Source organism: Phascolarctos cinereus, unplaced genomic scaffold (assembly GCF_003287225.1).
Source record: "Phascolarctos cinereus isolate Bilbo 61053 unplaced genomic scaffold, phaCin_HiC Scaffold_5;HRSCAF=322, whole genome shotgun sequence".
Classification (NCBI taxonomy): domain Eukaryota; kingdom Metazoa; phylum Chordata; class Mammalia; order Diprotodontia; family Phascolarctidae; genus Phascolarctos; species Phascolarctos cinereus.
In genome coordinates, this window is record NW_027555958.1 from 378,677,178 (window position 1) to 378,695,352 (window position 18,175).

The 18,175-nt window shown below is 42.6% G+C and overlaps 1 protein-coding gene across 1 annotated transcript in view; it reads left to right on the forward strand.

Annotated features, from left to right (window-relative positions):
* Positions 1-809: 809 nt before the first annotated feature.
* REN (renin) overlaps positions 810-18,175 on the forward strand; it is a 32,515-nt gene continuing 15,149 nt past the window's right edge. Inside the window, exons 1-5 of the mRNA XM_021003058.2 lie at positions 810-925; positions 7,629-7,779; positions 8,760-8,883; positions 10,503-10,621; positions 12,265-12,461. Coding sequence (XP_020858717.1) covers positions 852-925; positions 7,629-7,779; positions 8,760-8,883; positions 10,503-10,621; positions 12,265-12,461 — 665 coding nt within the window. The 5' untranslated portion in view covers positions 810-851. The remainder of the gene's footprint in view (positions 926-7,628; positions 7,780-8,759; positions 8,884-10,502; positions 10,622-12,264; positions 12,462-18,175) is intronic.

Consider the following 18,175-nt stretch of genomic DNA (forward strand, 5'->3'; position numbering starts at 1 on the left):
AGATTGATTGATTGATTAATTAATTAATTAATGATGATGTTGTCAAATGACAGAGAACAGCCTTATTTGGGTATATGTATAGATGGACTACTGTTGACTTTCACAGAGGAGTAGCCCCTGCAAGGACTGAGAGGGAGGTGCCATCATTAGGGGGAGAAGGGAGCAAGATCGGGAGACTAGGGACCCAAAAGTTTCACTTTCCAATTTTACCCAGGTAAATTTTACCTTGGTACTCCCTAGAAAATAAACATTTTGCCTGGAGGGTTTCTTCTACATTATTGATGGGGAAATGAAGACCCATAGAAAATAATGAATGTCCTCTGTAGTTACCTGGTACAGTTATGCAGCATATTTGGGACAAAATCAAGACTGATAACACTTGTGTGGTCAATTATGGAGAATGATGAGAAAACATTAAGGGCTATGGCCTGGGAGAGGAAACCTAGACCTGGGAATTCAGAAACCTGCATTATGGCTTAATTTTCTCCTGGACTCACTGAGGGGCTCAGTTTTTCTATGTCTCATGCCTGAGGTCACCTACAGTGTGGGACCCAGGGACAGGCTGTGTTACCAGCATGATGGATTTGTAGAACTGCTGACGTTGTTAAATAGTGGTCTACTTTCCCATCACCCCTTTCACCTTGTTGCCCTGCCTGGAAGCAGGTGACATCAGGTTCCGTACACAGGGTTAGCCCATTACTGGGATTTATTACTCCTGTCCTACCGTCTATAAATCATAGAAGAGAAGGATCCTAGCTAGAATTCAGGGGTATAAAAAAGCAAATGGGACTTGCAAAAGAACAGGCAGCCTCAATCCCAGGTCAGACAGACAGACAGACAGACAGAACGGAATGAATTGCTGGGAGCTCCTGCTGGCGGCCTGGAGCACTTGCTTCTTCAGTGTGCCCAGTGATGGCTTACAACGGTGAGGCCAAGAGGGTAGAAGGGGTCAGAAGGGGGGCTGACTAATACTTAGTGGGGGAGATGATGCGACCAAAGAACCTTGGGGAGAAGAGGGCTTTCCAGATGCCAATCAGGAGGAAGCTCCATCTGTTGGTCAGTAAGCAGAGGCAGGGGGCTCTTTCTGTCTAGGATAGACAGTAGGGCAATGAGCCAGCCTAAGGAGCAGCAAGTTCCTAAGGCTACAGATGATAAATAGAGAATAGTTGGTTTATCTGCACATGTTGATCATGTCAACTCTCCTCTCCCCTCAAAAACCTGTGATGGTCTTCTCTTATAGATGGGGAAAATGAGGCCCATAGAGAATAACTGATTCCCCCTATAGTTACCTAGTACAGTTATGCAGCATATCTGCATAGCTGACAAAACCAGGACTGATGATACTTGTGGCCAATTTCCATCAGGAAAAAAGGGATTTTGGGGGAAGGGAGCACCACTGACTTTGAGTCAGAGCTTAAAACCACAATGATCAGAATTGTAGCATTAGTCAATCAACTAACAAGTATCTTCAGATCCAATTCAACTCCAGAGTCAATCAATAATCATTTATTAAGCACCTACTGTGTGCCAGTCACTGTGCTAAGCTCTAGGGTTACAAAGAGAGGCCTGATGTCAATGTAGAATATAGCTCACATTCTCATGCGGGAGACAGTATGAAAACAGCTAGGGTTATGTGTGTGTGTGTAATAGAGAGAGAGTATATATACAAAATAGATGAAAGATAATTTCAGTGGAAAGACACTAACAGTAGGGGAGACTGTGAAAGGTCTTTTGGAGAAAGCAGGATTTGAGCTGAATCTTGAAGTCGTGTAAGGGAGTCCAGATGAATTATAACAGTTCACACAGAGATAGCTGAAAAGTTTTTTTTTTATTGCTATTCACAATGGGAAAAAGAGAAAAACTTTTAGCATGGACAGTCTTCTTTTTTTGTTGTTTGTTTGTTTTTTGCTAGTCAATGGGGTTAAGTGACTTGCCCAGGGTCACACAGCATGGACAGTCTTCTTGTGGGGCCTCTCTGCCTGCAGGGGTCAGTACAGGAGAGGAGTACTCACCCTAAAAGCTCAGACTTCTATATTGTTTGAGACAAAGAGCCAGTAGGATTCCAATGGGAAACTGCCCTGTTAGTGAGGGTATAGTCTATATTACCTAATAAGGAGTGAGGAATGGGAATTAGAGGAATAGGAATGAGGAGCAGGGAAGTAGAGGATTTGACCCTTCTGGTACCATTCTAGCAAGAGGCTGAAAAGGGTTAATGTCCAATCTCTGGGTTTGTTAGCATTCTGGGGACTGGGACTGTACCAGGGAAACTTGTTTTTTACCAGTACACAGAAGCAAGGAAAGCAGGGATGGAGGTGAAGAGGAAAAATGCTCCAGGTATGTGGGAACAGCGAATGCAAAGGTGTAGTGTCTGGAGAGGGAGTGTCTTGTGTGAGGAACTTCGAGAAGCCAAATGTCACTTTACTGTAGAGCACGTTGAGGGGAGTTAAGGTGTAAGAAGACTGGAAGGGTGGGAAGGGCCCAGGATCAGGGGTGGGAAACCTGCAGCCTTGAGGCCACATGAGGCCCTCCTCACGTGTGGCAAACAGAACAGAGCAGAAAGTTCTGTGAAGTTTGGATTCAGTCAAAGGGCCACACGTGAAGGGCTTTGAAAGCCAAACAGAGCACTTTCTATTTAATCCTGGTTAGAACAGAGAGTCCCCCTGAAGTTTATTCAGTAGGGAGGGTGACATGATCAGACCTTTGCCTTAGGAAAATCATTTTTGCAGCTGAGTGGAGGGTGATTGTAGTGAAGAGAGACTGGAGACAGGGAGACCAAATAGAAGTCTCTGAGAGCCTGCCTCAGAGTAATGGCTGTGTGAATGGAGAGAAAGGGAAGGGGCATAGAGGAGAGATGTTGTGAAGGTTTGAACAACAAGACTTGGTAAGAGTTTGACCATATAGAATGGGTACAAGAGAGGAACCAGGAAGGACATTGAGATTGTGATCCTGGGTGACTGCTTTGGACAGTATTGGGAAGTTTGGAAGAAGGCAGAGTTCAGTGGAGGGAGGAAGAGAATGGCTTCTCTTTTGGACACGTTGAGATCTCTGGAACATCCAGCTGGAGGTGTTAATAGGTTGGAGATGTGACACTAGAGGTCAGGGCAAAGGTCAGAGCTGGATAAATAGACTTGAGAATTGCCTGCATAGAGGTGACAATTGGATCTATGGGAGCTGATGAGATCACCAAGGTAGACACTTAGACAGAACCTTGGGAGACATCTACAATTCATGGGTGTGACCTGGATGAAGATCCAGCGGGACACCAATGAGGTCAGAACGGTAGGAGCAGGGAGCAGAGTCGTGAAAAAGAGAGACAAAATAAACAGAAAACGGTTCCTACCTTCAAAGAGCTCTCATTTGACTAGAAGGTGGAGGTTAGTGCTTTATTATAATTATTATAATTTTAATTTTAATATAATTCAAGATCGTGAGTAAAAGCAGCAGAGATCGCAAAGTTCTGGGAATATTGGATAAATGAGAGAGTAACCTTGAGAGCAGCTAGGTGGTGACATAGCTCATAGAGCGCCAGGCCTGGAGTCAAGAAGACTCATCTTTCTGGGTTCAAATCTGGCCTCAGACATTTACTAGCTACGTGACCCCAGGCAAGTCACTTAACCCTGTTTGTCTCCATTTCCTCAGCTGTAAAATTAGCTGAAAAGGAAATGGCAAACTACTCCAGTATTTTTGCCCAGAAAACCTCAAATAGGGTCATGAAGATTTGCACATGGCTGAACAATCCCCTTGGGGGAGTGCTTTGGGAAAGTTTCATGGAAATGGTGGAGCCTGAGCTGTTTTTGGAAGGAAGATTAGTACTCTGAAAGCCAGGGATGAAAAGTGAACGCACCCCAGAATAATTTATGGAGGATAACTTCTGTGATGTTAGGGATACAGGCAGACAGGTGTCATGTGGAGGTTGGGGAAATGCTGATAGTTCACAGCTTGGCACAGCGGGGGAACAACATGAAATGAGATTGGGAAGGTAGGTTGAAATGAGTTTACAGAAACTCTTCAACAGCAGGCTTAGAGTTTGTTTATCGTCCTAAAGGCAATAGGGAGCCATTATGGGTTTTAAAGGAGGGAGGGGAGTTGACCTGGTTAGAAATGTGGATTAGGAAGCTTATTTTTGCAATAGAATGAAAGATGAAGTGGAGAGATAATCATCTAATTTGCATAGAACTTGCTAGGTGTGCTGGGAGAAGGCTGGGCCCTGCCTTCAAGGCGTTTACATCTAGTTAAAGAAATAATTGGAGGTGTCCTAATAAATATTTAACAACTGAGTTGGAGTGGGGGGAGGGGGGAGAAACATACCCTCAGGAGATTGTAATCTGCATTCTTAACATTTTCCTCCTTCACTTTCTTCAGTCCAGGCACAATCAACAAAACAGGAAATTAAGCCCTGATTTCTGAGGTGTAAATGTTCACACTGAAAGTTAACAATCAGCTCTGGTGAGCCAATTAGAGCTGGCTCCAGCATGTTCTGGAAACAATATGTATGAAGCCACTAAGAACTAATTAAATTTAAAAACAAAAACTGCTGAGACAAGCCTAGTGTCTAGAGAGCTGTGCTGTGAGTGAGCAAGACCTAGACTTAAATACAGATTGGCTATGTATGTTTAGGCTATGCATACTTGAGCAAGTCACTCAAACGTAATCTGCCTCAGTTTCCTTGTCTGTAAAATGTGGGAAATATTAGCACCTTCCTCCCTAAGTGGTTGTAAAGATAATGTGAGATAAAACTCTAAAGTACTCTATAAATATAACTAAAACAATTTCCCCAAGCACAGAGAGCCACATTAGCCGAGGGACTTTCTAGGATGAGAAGTTCCTTACGTGGGTGAAATCTCACATCCAGTACACACACACACAAAAAGTTACATTGTGTAATACAGAAAGTAACTCCTACAGGCATTTAAAGGAAGGAGAGTATGGGGGGGGGGGAGGTGGTCTGGGAAAGGGCTTCTCAGAAGAGCCAGAGCTTGAGCAGGGCCTGGAAGGCTAGGTGGACTTTCAATAGGCAGAGAGAAAATAGAAAACATGCTGAATTCCAGATGAAGGAAATGTCTTAAGCAAATTATAGAGGCTCTTAAGAGCTGATTGTTAATTTTCAAGGAAAGCATTTTCACCTCAGAAATTGGCAAAGCTACAAATCAGGGTTCGATTTATTATTTTATTGATTGTCTGGACTTAAGAGCATGATGGAGAAAAACGCTAATGATGAAAGTTAATGTTACAAGTACATCTTATGTACATTCCCCACCCCCACCCCCGAGAACCGGTTGTTAAACATTTATCAGCACACCCCTGTGCGAATGTGTGTTTGGAGTTGAGGGTATTTGGGGTCAGGATATGAATTTGGGAGGTTAGAAATAAGGATGATCTTCAAATGGAAAGGACTCCACTGTGTATGAGGAAAGCCCATAACCAAACCTACAACAGGGTGATTTCTGGCATAGTGTCCCAGGTGTGGAGGGGGGAATGGGACTGGTACAGTGGAAAGAGGGCACTGTCTCTAAAGTCAAAGCACAGCCTCTCAGTTTGAATCTCGCTTTGGATGTGACCTTGGGCAAGTCTCATAAGTTCAGCTTCCTCACATCTAAAATAGAGGGTTGGGAGGCAGCTAGGTGGCGCAGTGGATAGAGCACCGACCCTGAAGTCAGGAGGACCTGAGTTCAAATCTGCCCTCAGACCAAACACTTGACACTTACTAGCTGTGTGACCCTGGGCAAGTCACTTAGCCCCAATTGCCTAAAATAAAATAGAGGGTTGGGCTGGGTGGCCTCCAACATCCCTTCTAACTTTAGATCTGTGACCCTTAGACCATCCTTGGTCATCAAGGAAGTGTCTGAGCATAGTTGGTCAGGGAAGTAACATTGAAGTTGACCTTTGGGGGCAAACATTCTTCATATTGAGGCATCAGAGGTCCCAGCAATGGAACTGCTGACGCTTTTCCACAAGACCCTCCATCACCTAGTTCCCTCAACACCCATATAGCCAACATGACGTCTGAGTGCCAGCCAGCCAGAGCCTTAGTGCTGGGCTACTGTGAATATCTGCTGCCACCTACTGTTCACACGTAGCACCACCTCCTTCTCAACTCAATACCCTGCTTCTGGGATTCTCTTCCTCACTTCCCCGGGTGCCCTTTAGACCTTCGCCTGGCTTGTTGTTGTTGTCGTGGTTGTGGGGGATTCTAACAAATCGCTGAATCTCAGAGTTGGAAGAACTGTCTTCTGTATTATCCCTTCTTGTCCCCAGTTCTCCACCCAGCTGCCAACATTTGTCTAAGAGAACAGTAAGAGCGTTCTGCCCATGCTGGAGGCGGATGGAAATTCTGTGGCCATGCCACTGATAAGAATGATAAGTCAGGATCCCTTGTTTCCTTAAGTCTTTTAGTGTCGAGTGTATTTTCTACGAAAAAGAAGAATAAATTATGGGAGAGAAGATTTAAAGCTGGAAAGGACCTTAGAGATAAACTAACCCAATCCTCTCATTTTACAGATGAGGAAACTAAAGCCCAGAAAGGGTGTGACTTGGTTAAGATAACACAGTCATAAGTAGCAAAGTTGGAATTTGAACCCGGGTCCTCTGATTCTAAATTCAGATCTTTTCCCCCTTCTTTATTGGGATTAGTTTATTTAGGCTGACTAGAGAGAGAGAGGAGAGGAGGAATGGACTCATAAAACTTTTTTAATGTTTCAGTGATATTTTTTAACAAAACAGTCATTTCCTTCTTTTTAACAATTAAACAAAAATATCCAACACAGAAACCTTGCCAATAGTAATAATAGTTGATATATGTAATATATACTATAATTATAATAATTGGCATCTATACTGTGCTTTAAGGTTTCAAAGTACTTTAGCTATATTGTCTCATTTAATTCTCACAACTGTGTAAGGTATATGTTATTATTACCCCCATTTTACAGACAGGAAGAGGTTAAATGATTTACCCATGATCACAAAGCTGGTAAGCGTCTGAGGTGGGGTTTGAATTCAGAACTTCCTGACTTGAAGTCTAACACTCTATCCATTCTAATACTTAGCTAGTCCCCAGTGGCTACAGTACTCAGCCCTAGTGGTCACATATATCACTGTCTTTATCTGTGGAAGAGTTATGTTCTGTTATCTTGTGAAGAAGTAATTACAAGGGCAGTGGCAGGTGAGTATATGGAGGTGAGGGGCATTTTCACCTCAACATAGAAAATAAAGCAGGGAGGATTTAGAGTAAATGAGAGGGGGAAAAAAATCCTTGAATAAATGAACCCAAGGAGATTTTTAGACCAGTGGTGTCAAACTCCAATAGAGACTGACCCCTGAGGGTCACATATTGACTTATAAAACCACAAGCATTATCTATGTTTCATTGTATTTTTTATTTATTTTGTTCAACATTTCCCAATTACATTTTAGTATGGTTCAGGCAACACTACCCATGACACCTCTGTCCTAGAATTTCTCTAGAGGTCTTTAGAAACAGACCCAGCTCTCAAATGCCTGGATGGGGAGGTTAGGGGTAGTCTTGACTTGGGGCAAGAGAATGAGTGAAATGACCTTAAGTGATTGGGTAGGGGACCTTCAGAGACTCTAATATTCTTGGTTTTTTTCTTCCCTCTATTCCGGGACAGGATTGTTCTCAAGAAAATGACCTCTATCCAGGAAAACATGAAGATCAGGGGCAAGGATTTGGAGAATTTCAACATGGATTGGAATTCATATGTCAAGCAGCTGTCTGAGCTTAATGAAACAGCCACTGTTGTGGTCACCAATTTTGAAGATGTAAGTCCTCCAATATTCATCTTTTCCCTTTCCTCCCCATGGGCACAAATTCAACTAGAATGTCTGCAAGATATGAAGCAAGAGTTTAAAATAGTTAAGAAATGTTTTTGTCAATGAAATGATAGCATTACAGGAAAATAATTAGAAAAGAAATAAAAGCTATGGAAGAAGAAAAGGGAGTTAACAGCTTGGCACAAGAGGTGCAAAACCTTGCCCAAGCAACAAACTCCCTGAAAATTAGAATGAACTAGGTAGAAGCCAATGACTGCATGAGACAATAAGAAATATTAAAGCAAAGTCAAAAGACTAAACAAAAAAAAAAAGGAGGAAAATCTAAGGTACCTCATAGTAAAAAATGACTGAACTGGAAAACAGATCAAGGAGAAAAAAAAAATTTAAGAATCAATGGACTTTACACCACGACAAAAAAAAGCAAGTGCTTAGATATCATATTTCAAGCAATCTTAAGAGAAATTGCCCAGAGCTCTTAGCATCAGAGGCCAATGTGGAAATAGAATCAACTGGTCACCTTTTGAAAGAATCCCCCAAATGAATACTTCTAGGAATATTATAATAAAAATCCAGAGCTTCTAGGCCAAAGAAAATAAAAATACTGCAAGCAGCCAAAAAGCAAGAATGACAACAACTAATTTTTATAATGCTTTAAGGTTTATAGTGTATTTTTGGTTATCCTTAGTATGTAGTACAAGTACTATCATTACCGTTTTACAGATGAGGAACCTGGGGTTTGACAAAGTTAATTGACTTGCCCAAGGCCACAGTTAGTTTTTGAGAGCTGGAATTTAAAAGCAGGACAGTCCCTCACACTTTCCAGTACACCGTTCTGCAACATTTCAGAACTGGAAGAGCCCTGAAGAGATCATCTAGTCTAACCTACTTATTTTGTAGATGAGAAAACTAAGGTCCAAGGGAATGAGTTGATTTGCCCTGAGTACATCTCCCTTTTTTCATCCCCACAGACCCAGTATTATGGTGAAGTCAATATCGGCAGCCCACCCCAAACCTTCCGAGTCGTTTTTGATACGGGCTCTGCTGACTTTTGGGTGCCCTCCAGCAGATGTGATCCACTCTATACAGCATGTCGTAAGATCCTAGCACTGGAGTACCAAGGTCCAGGCTCTCTTGTCTAGGAGTCCAATCTTGTGCCTGGCCCCAAACCATCCCAAACCTAAGCCTTTTTCCTCCTATCCTCCCATTTACTCATTCATCCTTTCCAAAGGGATGGGGATAATTCTCACTTTCTAGATAGGGAAATGAAAGCCCAGAGCTATCCGATTTGTGTACAGAGCCCAGGAGTCCTGACTCCCAGCTCCTTGTTTGTTGAGGCAGGAAAGCCAAAATGATAACAAGGGGGGAAAATAAGGAATCAAAGCATTTGAGGTCCTGGCCAATTCAAAGGACACATGTCTGGGTTTTCCCCAGCCTGCAACAAGATGGAATTCCTAAGCTTCTCCTCCTCCCTCCACTTTGCCTCAAGTCACCAGGCTCCTATTCTCAGTGCTCAGGCTCCAGGGCTTCAATTTAACAGTGTCATGCCAGGAACTTGGCCTCTCTCATTACCTACGCTTAGCTGCCATCCCTGGCAATTAGCCCTTTCTTGTTGACACTTAGACCAATGCCATTCTTAGCATTTAACCTCCATTCAAGGAGCTCCCATGATTCCTAGCAATTAGGAGTCCATCAATAGCATCTTAGTGTCTATCACAGGTCCTTAACCCTTATCTCTGACAACCTGTCAACCAACAAGCATTTATCTAGTGTATATTGTGTACTTATCCCCACCCTCACCCTGAGACTAGAGATGCTTCAAGATGATTCATTTAAACAATGAAATAAAGCTCAGCAGAAACAGGGTACAGAGGCTTAAGTGAGGTGAGTGGGGTTTAGGCATAGATTGACAGTACATTTAGTCTTCAGCAATATGTAAACACCACCTAACTGCTTAGCTAGCAAGATAATGAGATAAAATAGGAAGCTAGAGGATAGCAGGCTGGGTGAGCCCTACATACACCCAGCAGTTACCTAAGTAGTGCCCAGAATCAGCACTGGTGTCCCCAAATCTTGTGTGCCCACCATGGGGAATGTCACAATCTAGCTCCCAAATTGAAGTCACCCTTCATGCTGACTGCAGCAGGCATTGGGTTGCAGCATTTGGAAAAAAAAATCCTAGTTATGGCTCTGACAAAGTATGGGGCACATAGTAGTTGTTCAGTAATTTTTAAAAAAGTTTTATTACGGGATAGTGATTGACCTGGAATTTCATTGATACAGAGTGCTCCCAGGTAAAGAAACTCCCTCTACCAGTGTAAGTAGTCACCTTCTCTACAACTTTAGTCTTAGAGAACTGAGGCCTGAGAAAGTAAATGATGTGTCTGGGGTCACGAAGCCAATCTGTGTTAGAGCAAAGTCTTCTTTGCTTTGGACTGGCTATCTATTAAGCCATGATGCTTTGGGGCACGTTTTCAAAGCCTTCAACCCTGCAGACTGTGGAATTATAGACTGTACGGAAGGATGGTAGAGATTATCTATTGGCCCCCTTTTTGGACAGATGAGGAAACTGAAATCCAGAGAGAAGTGATTTGTTCAAGGTCCCCATTAGTGATAGGGAAGAGGGTCTAGTCTTGCCATCCTGAGCACGTTCCTACCTTCTCTGCCCTACCTGGTTCCCTACTCTAATACCTGGGTCTGTGTCTCCCTACCAGTGATTCACAATCAATATGACTTCTCCAAATCCTCCACTTACAAAGACAATGGGACCAAATTCAGCATCCACTATGCATCGGGCAGAGTCAAGGGCTTCCTGAGCCAGGATACAGTGACTGTGAGTCCCTCCCAAGGAATGAATGTTCCCCCTACCAACTTTAAGATCCTGGAGGAATCCTTGTGGGGGAGGGGGAAGCTTGAAGAGAGGGAATGGATACAGGTCTATTCTCAAAACCTGGGGAGACACTATTGATTGACATTGAAGAAATTTCTGGCTGAAATTAATCCTCCACTCAATTTCATAAGCATTTATTTGTGCATCCGTTTGAAAATTTTCAAGGAAAGAATCTGTTCTCGTGTTTAGACATTAATATCTACAGCCGTTCAAAGCATGTCTGTTTGCTACCTAGCTGAATCCAGCCAATATGAATGGATACCGTTGTTTTAAAGTTGATAGAAATATACATTTTAATAATAAATTGATCGCATTTCTACAGAAAAAAAAACCCACCTAGGGAGACAGATAACAATAGAGTTTGGCTGCTTCTGCTTGATCACTGGGGAGCAGAAATGTAGCCCACGTATTTATTGTAGAAGAAGGCTAAATTGACTCAAACAGAAGATCTTTATTATTTGCATGGTATTTTGCATATAATTTGCATGAGATTAACTTATGGTCAAATTACCTAGAGGTTCTAGTTCTTTCCCCCTTGTGATATGATTTGAGAAGACCAAAAATCTCTCTCTTACACATCTCTTCACTATTTCTAAAATCCCCACTATCCTCATCTCCTTCAGAGCTTTGGGAGGGTACCAGTGTTTTGAGTGAAGGGGTAAGCCACAGGCTAACTAAGGTCTTAGGCAAAGACGGACTTGCTGTGTGGATCCACCTACTGTCCCTGGCTGAGAGGAAGGCCCTGAGAAATGAGTCACAGGAAAGGAGCATTTTTTTGGAAGGGAGACTTGGGGGAAAAAGAAATGGGTAAAATCTGAAGCTTGGACCGACACTCTGTGGTGCCTTAGGGCTGTGGCTGGGTGGGAATCTTTGGGAGAGGAATGAAGGCATTCGGGATGTAGCAGGGAGAAAAGAGTACTGGAAGGACAGACTAACAATTTGGCCCAGAGTCCAACCTGTCCCTCTCGTCCTAGTATTCCTCTAGGCCCTTGGGGTGCCTTCAGGCTAGGTCATTCCTGAGGGAGAAGGCCCAGCACAACACGTACTGTGCGACTCACAACTCCATTAACATTTTGATCCAGCTGACATCAGGTTTTGATGGATAGCAAGGGCAGCCTGGAAAGGGATAGGAAGTCCTAAAAGGGCAGCCTAGAGCCCGGGGTGCACGTAGGAAGTGGTAAATGAGTCAGGTTGTCAAGCAACCAAACCCATGTGGTGAGGGGAATGATGTGGCCAGAGTGGATTAGATGGAAGCTCTAGAGTTTTAAAGAAGCTGGATTCAAATCCGAACCCTGGTACTTATCATGTGACCTTGGGCAAGTAATGTAATCTTCTGGGTCTCAGTTTCCTTATTTGTAAAATGAGGTTAGACTAGATGACCTCAATAGTTCCTTCAGATTCTACACCTATCTTCCTACTACCAATTTCTTTTCTTTTCCCTCCCTAATTCCTCCAAATCAAACTCTCTGTGTCCCAAATCAGGGACCAATATCTTGATTTTCTGCAGCCCGGGGTCATCCCCAGGCCTGGCTGTCCTGGCAATATGCCTGGCCTGCCTTCCAGCTCTCTGACTTCCTTATCCATAGATTGGTGGGATCAGCATGACCCAGGTGTTTGGTGAGGTCACAGTGCTGCCCCTGATGCCCTTTGGACTGGCCAGGTTCGATGGCATCCTGGGCCTGGGCTACCCTGCCCGATCAATGAGCGGAATACTTCCTGTCTTTGACAACATGATCTCCCAAGGAGTGCTGAAAGAAGAAGTCTTCTCTGTCTACTATAGCAGGTGAGGCTTTTCTTTGGGGATGGGCTTCCAGACTCCAGGTGGGAGGAAAGGAGGGGAGTTGTGCCTATGACTGTCCTCTCTGTTGGAACAAGATGGACAGGGGGCCTCATTTCCAAAAGCCTGGGGGAAACCTCTGTGGAGTCCAAAGTTCCTCAGAGAGACAATTGAACCCTTGACCCATGCTAATGAGATGGCATCCCATAAGCCAAAAGAGATATCATGGAAAAGTTATATTTATTAGCTTGAGAAAACGTGGTTTTGTACATCCGCACCAGTATATGTAACTTAACCTTTGTCTAAGCTTTGCACTTTATAAGAATGCTTTGTACCCATCTATTTGCTCCTTACGTCACATTGTGAGAAAGACAGGGCATGGGTTATTATCCTCATTTTATAGGGGAAGAAAACTGAAGTTCCTATAGATGAAGCCAATTAGGATTATAAAATCTAGAAGTGGAAAGGACCTTAGATCATCTAGTTCAGCGGTTCTTAAATTGGGGTCCATGAATCTCCAAGGATTCTGTGGATAGATTTCAGGAGATTCATGAACTTGGAAGGGGAAAAAATTGTGCTTAATTTAGCGTTTCCTTCAGTTATTCAAGACATTATTCTAAGAAGGCTACACGATACTGACAAAGGGTTCTAGGACACAGACAAGGTTAAGAACACTTTATCTAGTCCAGTAGCATCATTTTACAGATGAGAAGACTGAGGCCCCAAGAGGGAGAGCACCTGGTTATCGTTGTTCTGTGGAAAGTGGCTTGAGAACTGTAAAGTGCTATTGAAACAAGTTAAGGTTGATGAAGTGCTTGGCACATGGTGTTTTGTGTGAACTTCACAGCAACCATATGAGGTAGATGTTATTATTCCTGCCCCATTTTACAGGTGAGGGCATTGGGGCTCAGAGAGGATAACTTTGACTTGCCCCTAGGCATACAGATATCGTGAGACGAAAAATTTAGAGCTGAAAGGGAACTTAGAGGTCATTGAGTACAACCCCTTCATTTTACAGATAGGGAAACTGAGGCCAAAAGGTTAAGAAACCTACCCAAGATCACACAGGTTAAGGGGTAGAGCCAAGATTCAAATGGAGAACATTTAGCTCCAAATCAAGTGTCTTTTCCACTATGCCATGCTGCATGGTAGTAGTCAAACCCTGTTCTCACCTGACTCCAGGTGGAGGGTTCTTTATATTATGCCTCTTGGATTTGCCCAAGTTCACACAGTTGAGTTAGAAGAGCTGGGATTCAAACTCAAGTCTTCTGATTGAAAAATCCAGTCTTCTTTCCAGGACACCTTGTTTTTTTTTGTTTTTTTTTTTTTTACCCAAAGTCAGAACTAAAACCCATGTCTGCTGGCTCCAAGAACAGTGTTTACCTGCATCTATGAGAGAGATGTGTATGGAAGAGATATTCTTGGCAGGGGAAATTTTGAGATGTTCTGTAATCTCTATACGTGTGTGTGTGTGTGTGTGTGTGTGTGTGTGTGTGTGTGTGCGCGCATGAGAGGTAATATAGGATGGTGGGTCAGAGTGCTGAACTCTAAGTCTGAGAGGCTTGGGTTTAAGTTCCCTCTTTGACACCTACTTTGTGACTTGGAGCAAATCACTTTTACCTCTTGGGGAGCATTGAAGCAACTACCTAAGACTGTAAGCAACAGACCAGCGCCAATCTGCTTTGATGGAGGGAGCTCTCTCCCCTCATCAGAAGCTCCCTAGATCAGTTAAATCACAGGTCTTTAATATAGCCCCCCCCCAAAAAAAAAGAACTCAACAATATAGCCAGAGATTCACACAGTGTTTTACTGTTAGGTGCTTGGTAACTATTCAGTGACCAAGTGTATATCCTAGAGTGCCAGGGGTGGGGCACCTGTGGTCTCAAGGCCACATGTGGACCTCTAGGTCCTTGGGTGCAGCCTTTCGACTGGGTCCAAATTTTACAGAACAAATTCTTTTATTAAGGGGATTTGTTCTCTGCAGTTTGGATTCGGTCAAAGGGCTGAACTTGAGGACCTAGAAGGCCACATGCTCCCCACCCTCGGACAAATCTGTTTTTCTGTCTTGGTCTCAGTTTCCTCTTCTGAAAGATGAGAGGTTTGGATGAGATGATCTTTGAGGTCTGTAATGACTATAATATTTTATAGATCACGCAAAGACAGACACATATATGTCAGGATACAAACCCACACATACACACATAAAAGTCGTGCACATATATAGCCACACAAAGACCAAATTCTCTCTCAAACCAATAGAACTCTTTCCCCTTCCCATCACCATCAATCAACATTGGCATTTCCACCAAGTTCTGTTTACTGACGCGGTATAGTGAATAGAGCACTAGACTTATAATTGAAATGCCTGCCTATAGTACTTATTAATCTGGAGATCTGGGGCAAGTCATCAAATTTCTCTGAGACTCAGTTTTTTCATCTGTAAAATCAGGATAATAAGAATCCTTGCATTACAGAATTGCCATGAAGAAAGTTTGATCAACTGTAAAAATGTGAGGTTTTATGACCCAACACACTGGAAAATAAAGAAGGATAAAACAACATCCCAGGCCTTCTAAGTTCTAGCTAAAGAGGCATTGTATACACATCGGATCACAGATTTTTCAAGTGGGAGGAATCTTAGAGATCATCTTCATGGGGATGGAGGTGGGATTTCTGCACCCAGAAGGGGTCTGTGGATAGTTTTCAGTGGGTCCATGAACCTAGGATGGAAAAAAAACCCCTTTATTTCAATATAGTTGGTTTCCTTTGAAGTCATATGCATTTTATATGTTTAAAAATATTATTTTGAGAATGGATCCATTGGCTTTATAAGACTACCTAAGGCATCCATGAAACACACAAAAAAGTTAAGAACCTCTGGTCTAGACTAAACCTTCATTTTATAGATGAGAAGATTGAGTCACCAAGATGTTAAATGATTTACTCAAGCCCATACAGGTATAACTAGGGTTAGAACCCAAGTCTTCCAACTCCAAAGCTAGCACTCTTTTTGACCGATAAACCTAACTATGATAGACAGCATATGGCAAGAGTGACAATGACCATTAGGGGAAAGCAGTATACAAGGTAAAAAGAGGTCAAAGTTTGGAGTCAGAAAACCTGGGTTTGAATCCTGGCTCTGCTACTTACTTAAGTAGCCTTGAGATAAATTTATAACCTCTGTGGGCCTCAATTTCTTCATATGTAAAATGGATGGATTATGAGATCCCTGAGTTCCCTTCCATTTTGGGATTCTAAGTATTAGAAGGAACCATCACTGGGTTGGGAGCTGGGGCCCTTGTAGAAGGCCTCTGGACACAAGAGACATTATTAGACTTTGGCTTTGAAGAAATGGTAGATCTTAGATAATAGGAGGGAAGGGGGAAGGAAACTTCATTCAAAGAATTCTTAGGCAGAAAGGCACATGCCATGTTTGGGGGAAAAATAAGGTTGAGTAGAGGATTTGTTTTGGAAAATAGTAGGAGATAAGATTGAAGAGGAAAATGCTAGCTATTAAGAGGTAAGGTAGGGTGAAACCATGGATTGCTTTAAATGCCGTGATGAAGCATTTGCACTTCGTCTCATGGATAAGGAGCAGCTATTGATGGGTTTTGAACTGGAGATGAGAGAAGAAGAAATCACGTACAGAAAGCTGAATTATTAGAAAATTAAACTGGCAGCTGCTCTACCTCGGATGGATTGGAAGGGAGAGACACAGGAGGCAGGGAATGCAGTTGAAAAGCTATTAAATAGCCCAGGGCTGTGATGATGAGGACCTGGATTGAGTGGCAGCCATGGTAGTGGCGGTGGAAAAGAAGGAAGATAGATTCTGGAAACATGAAAAAGAAAGACTCTGAAGGTCATAATAATGACAGAAGGGGCAGAGAGGGGAGTCAAGGATGACTCTTAGGTTTTCAGCATGAGTGAATGGGAGAGTAGTGATACCCTTATAAGTGAAGCAGTGAAATCCAGAAGGGATAGATTCATATGGATGGAAAGATAATTAGTTTGGCTTTAGACACATTGGAGAGACAGAATAGAGACAGACACAGTGGATAGAGAGCTAGCTGGGAAGACCTGGGTTCAAGTGATGCTTCTGATATATATTGGCTGTGTGACCCTGGGAAAGCCACTTAACCACCCAGTGCTCTAGGCCAAAGGTGGCAAACACAGTATTCCAAGCTGTCACAACACTCTAGAGCGGGGGTGGGGAACCTGCGGCCTCAAGGGCGCATGTGACCTTCTAGGTCCTTGGGTGCAACCTTTTGAATGAGTCCAAGTTTTACAGAACAAACCCTTTTATGAAGGGGTTTAATAATAAGGTGATAATAATAAGGTAATAATAATGTGTTTAACCCTTAATATTAATTAATATTAAAGGGTTCAATAATAAGATGATAATAATAAAGTAATAACAAGGTAATAATAATCAGGGTTTAACCCTTAATAAAAGGGTTTGTTCTGTAAAACTTGGACTCAGTGAAAGATTGCACCTGAAGACCTAGAAGGTCACAGGTTCCCCACCCATGCTCTAGAGTATAGTTCAACCAGATTAAAATGTAATTAGGAAATTTTTAACAAAACAAAATATAGTAAAGCATAGATAATGTTAACACATGGTTTTCCAAGTCAATATGCACTCCAAATTCTTATATCCTTATGTATGGCTTAGTGGCCCTATTTGAATTTCAATTGGTCTGGATAGCTCACTAAGCTTACAGAGTAGGCAGAGGGAGTTGCCTTACCGTGGAGATCCCTATAGCAATGGAATCAGTGTAGTTCCCATCTCTATCCTTCAAAATTCTGGGTTCGTGCAACAACATTCATTTGACATGCATTTTTAAAGTGCTGGCTGGATATAGAGCACTATGCTATGTGCTGGAGGAATTATAAAGGTTAGGTTAGATGCAGTTTCTCACTTTAGGGAGCTAAGAAACTAGTTGGGGAGTAAGACACAGACAAGATGAATTGCAAGGCATGACATCACACAAGCGCATTAGAGAGTGTGAAGAATTTGAGGTCATGCAGATAGAAATGTCCATCCAGTAGGCAGATGGAGTGAAATTGGGGTAGAGAGGGAGATGTGATAGTCATCTGCATAGAAGTGACAGTTGAAGCCATGAGAATGGATGAGAAATCTGAAGGATTTCCAAGAGGAAACAAAAAATCGATGCTGACCATGGAGCCTTGATGTATGTTAATATGGAGAGGAGCTTGTGCGGGCAAAAGGCCCAGAGAGGTGACCAGGGAAGTAGGAAGAGAGCTAAGTCAATGCTGTATCATGGAAGCCCAGAGGGAGAAAGGTTTGAGTGGACCAATGGGTCAAACAAAGAAGAGAGGTCAAGGAGAATGAGGACTGCGAAAAACCATTAGGTTGGAGGATTAGAATATCACTGCTAACCTTGGCAAGGATAATCCTAGTATTGCAAGGACAAAATTAATATTAGTAGAAGCCAGGTTACAGGAGTTAAAAAGACTGAGTGAAATATTACCCTGTGTGATTAAAGAGACATCAAGTGATGAGGAAAAGAAGGCAGAGAGGGTGAGAATTTGCTGGTGAAAGGAGAAAAAAAGCAGAGTGATGACTCCAGTATAGCAAGGTTCAAGGGAAATTTATGTAGCTGTTTTTAATTTTTTTTAATTTTTTAATTAATTTATTTTGAATTATTCACAATCACTTCAATAAGCTTTTGAGTTTTAAATTTTTCTCCCCCTCCCTC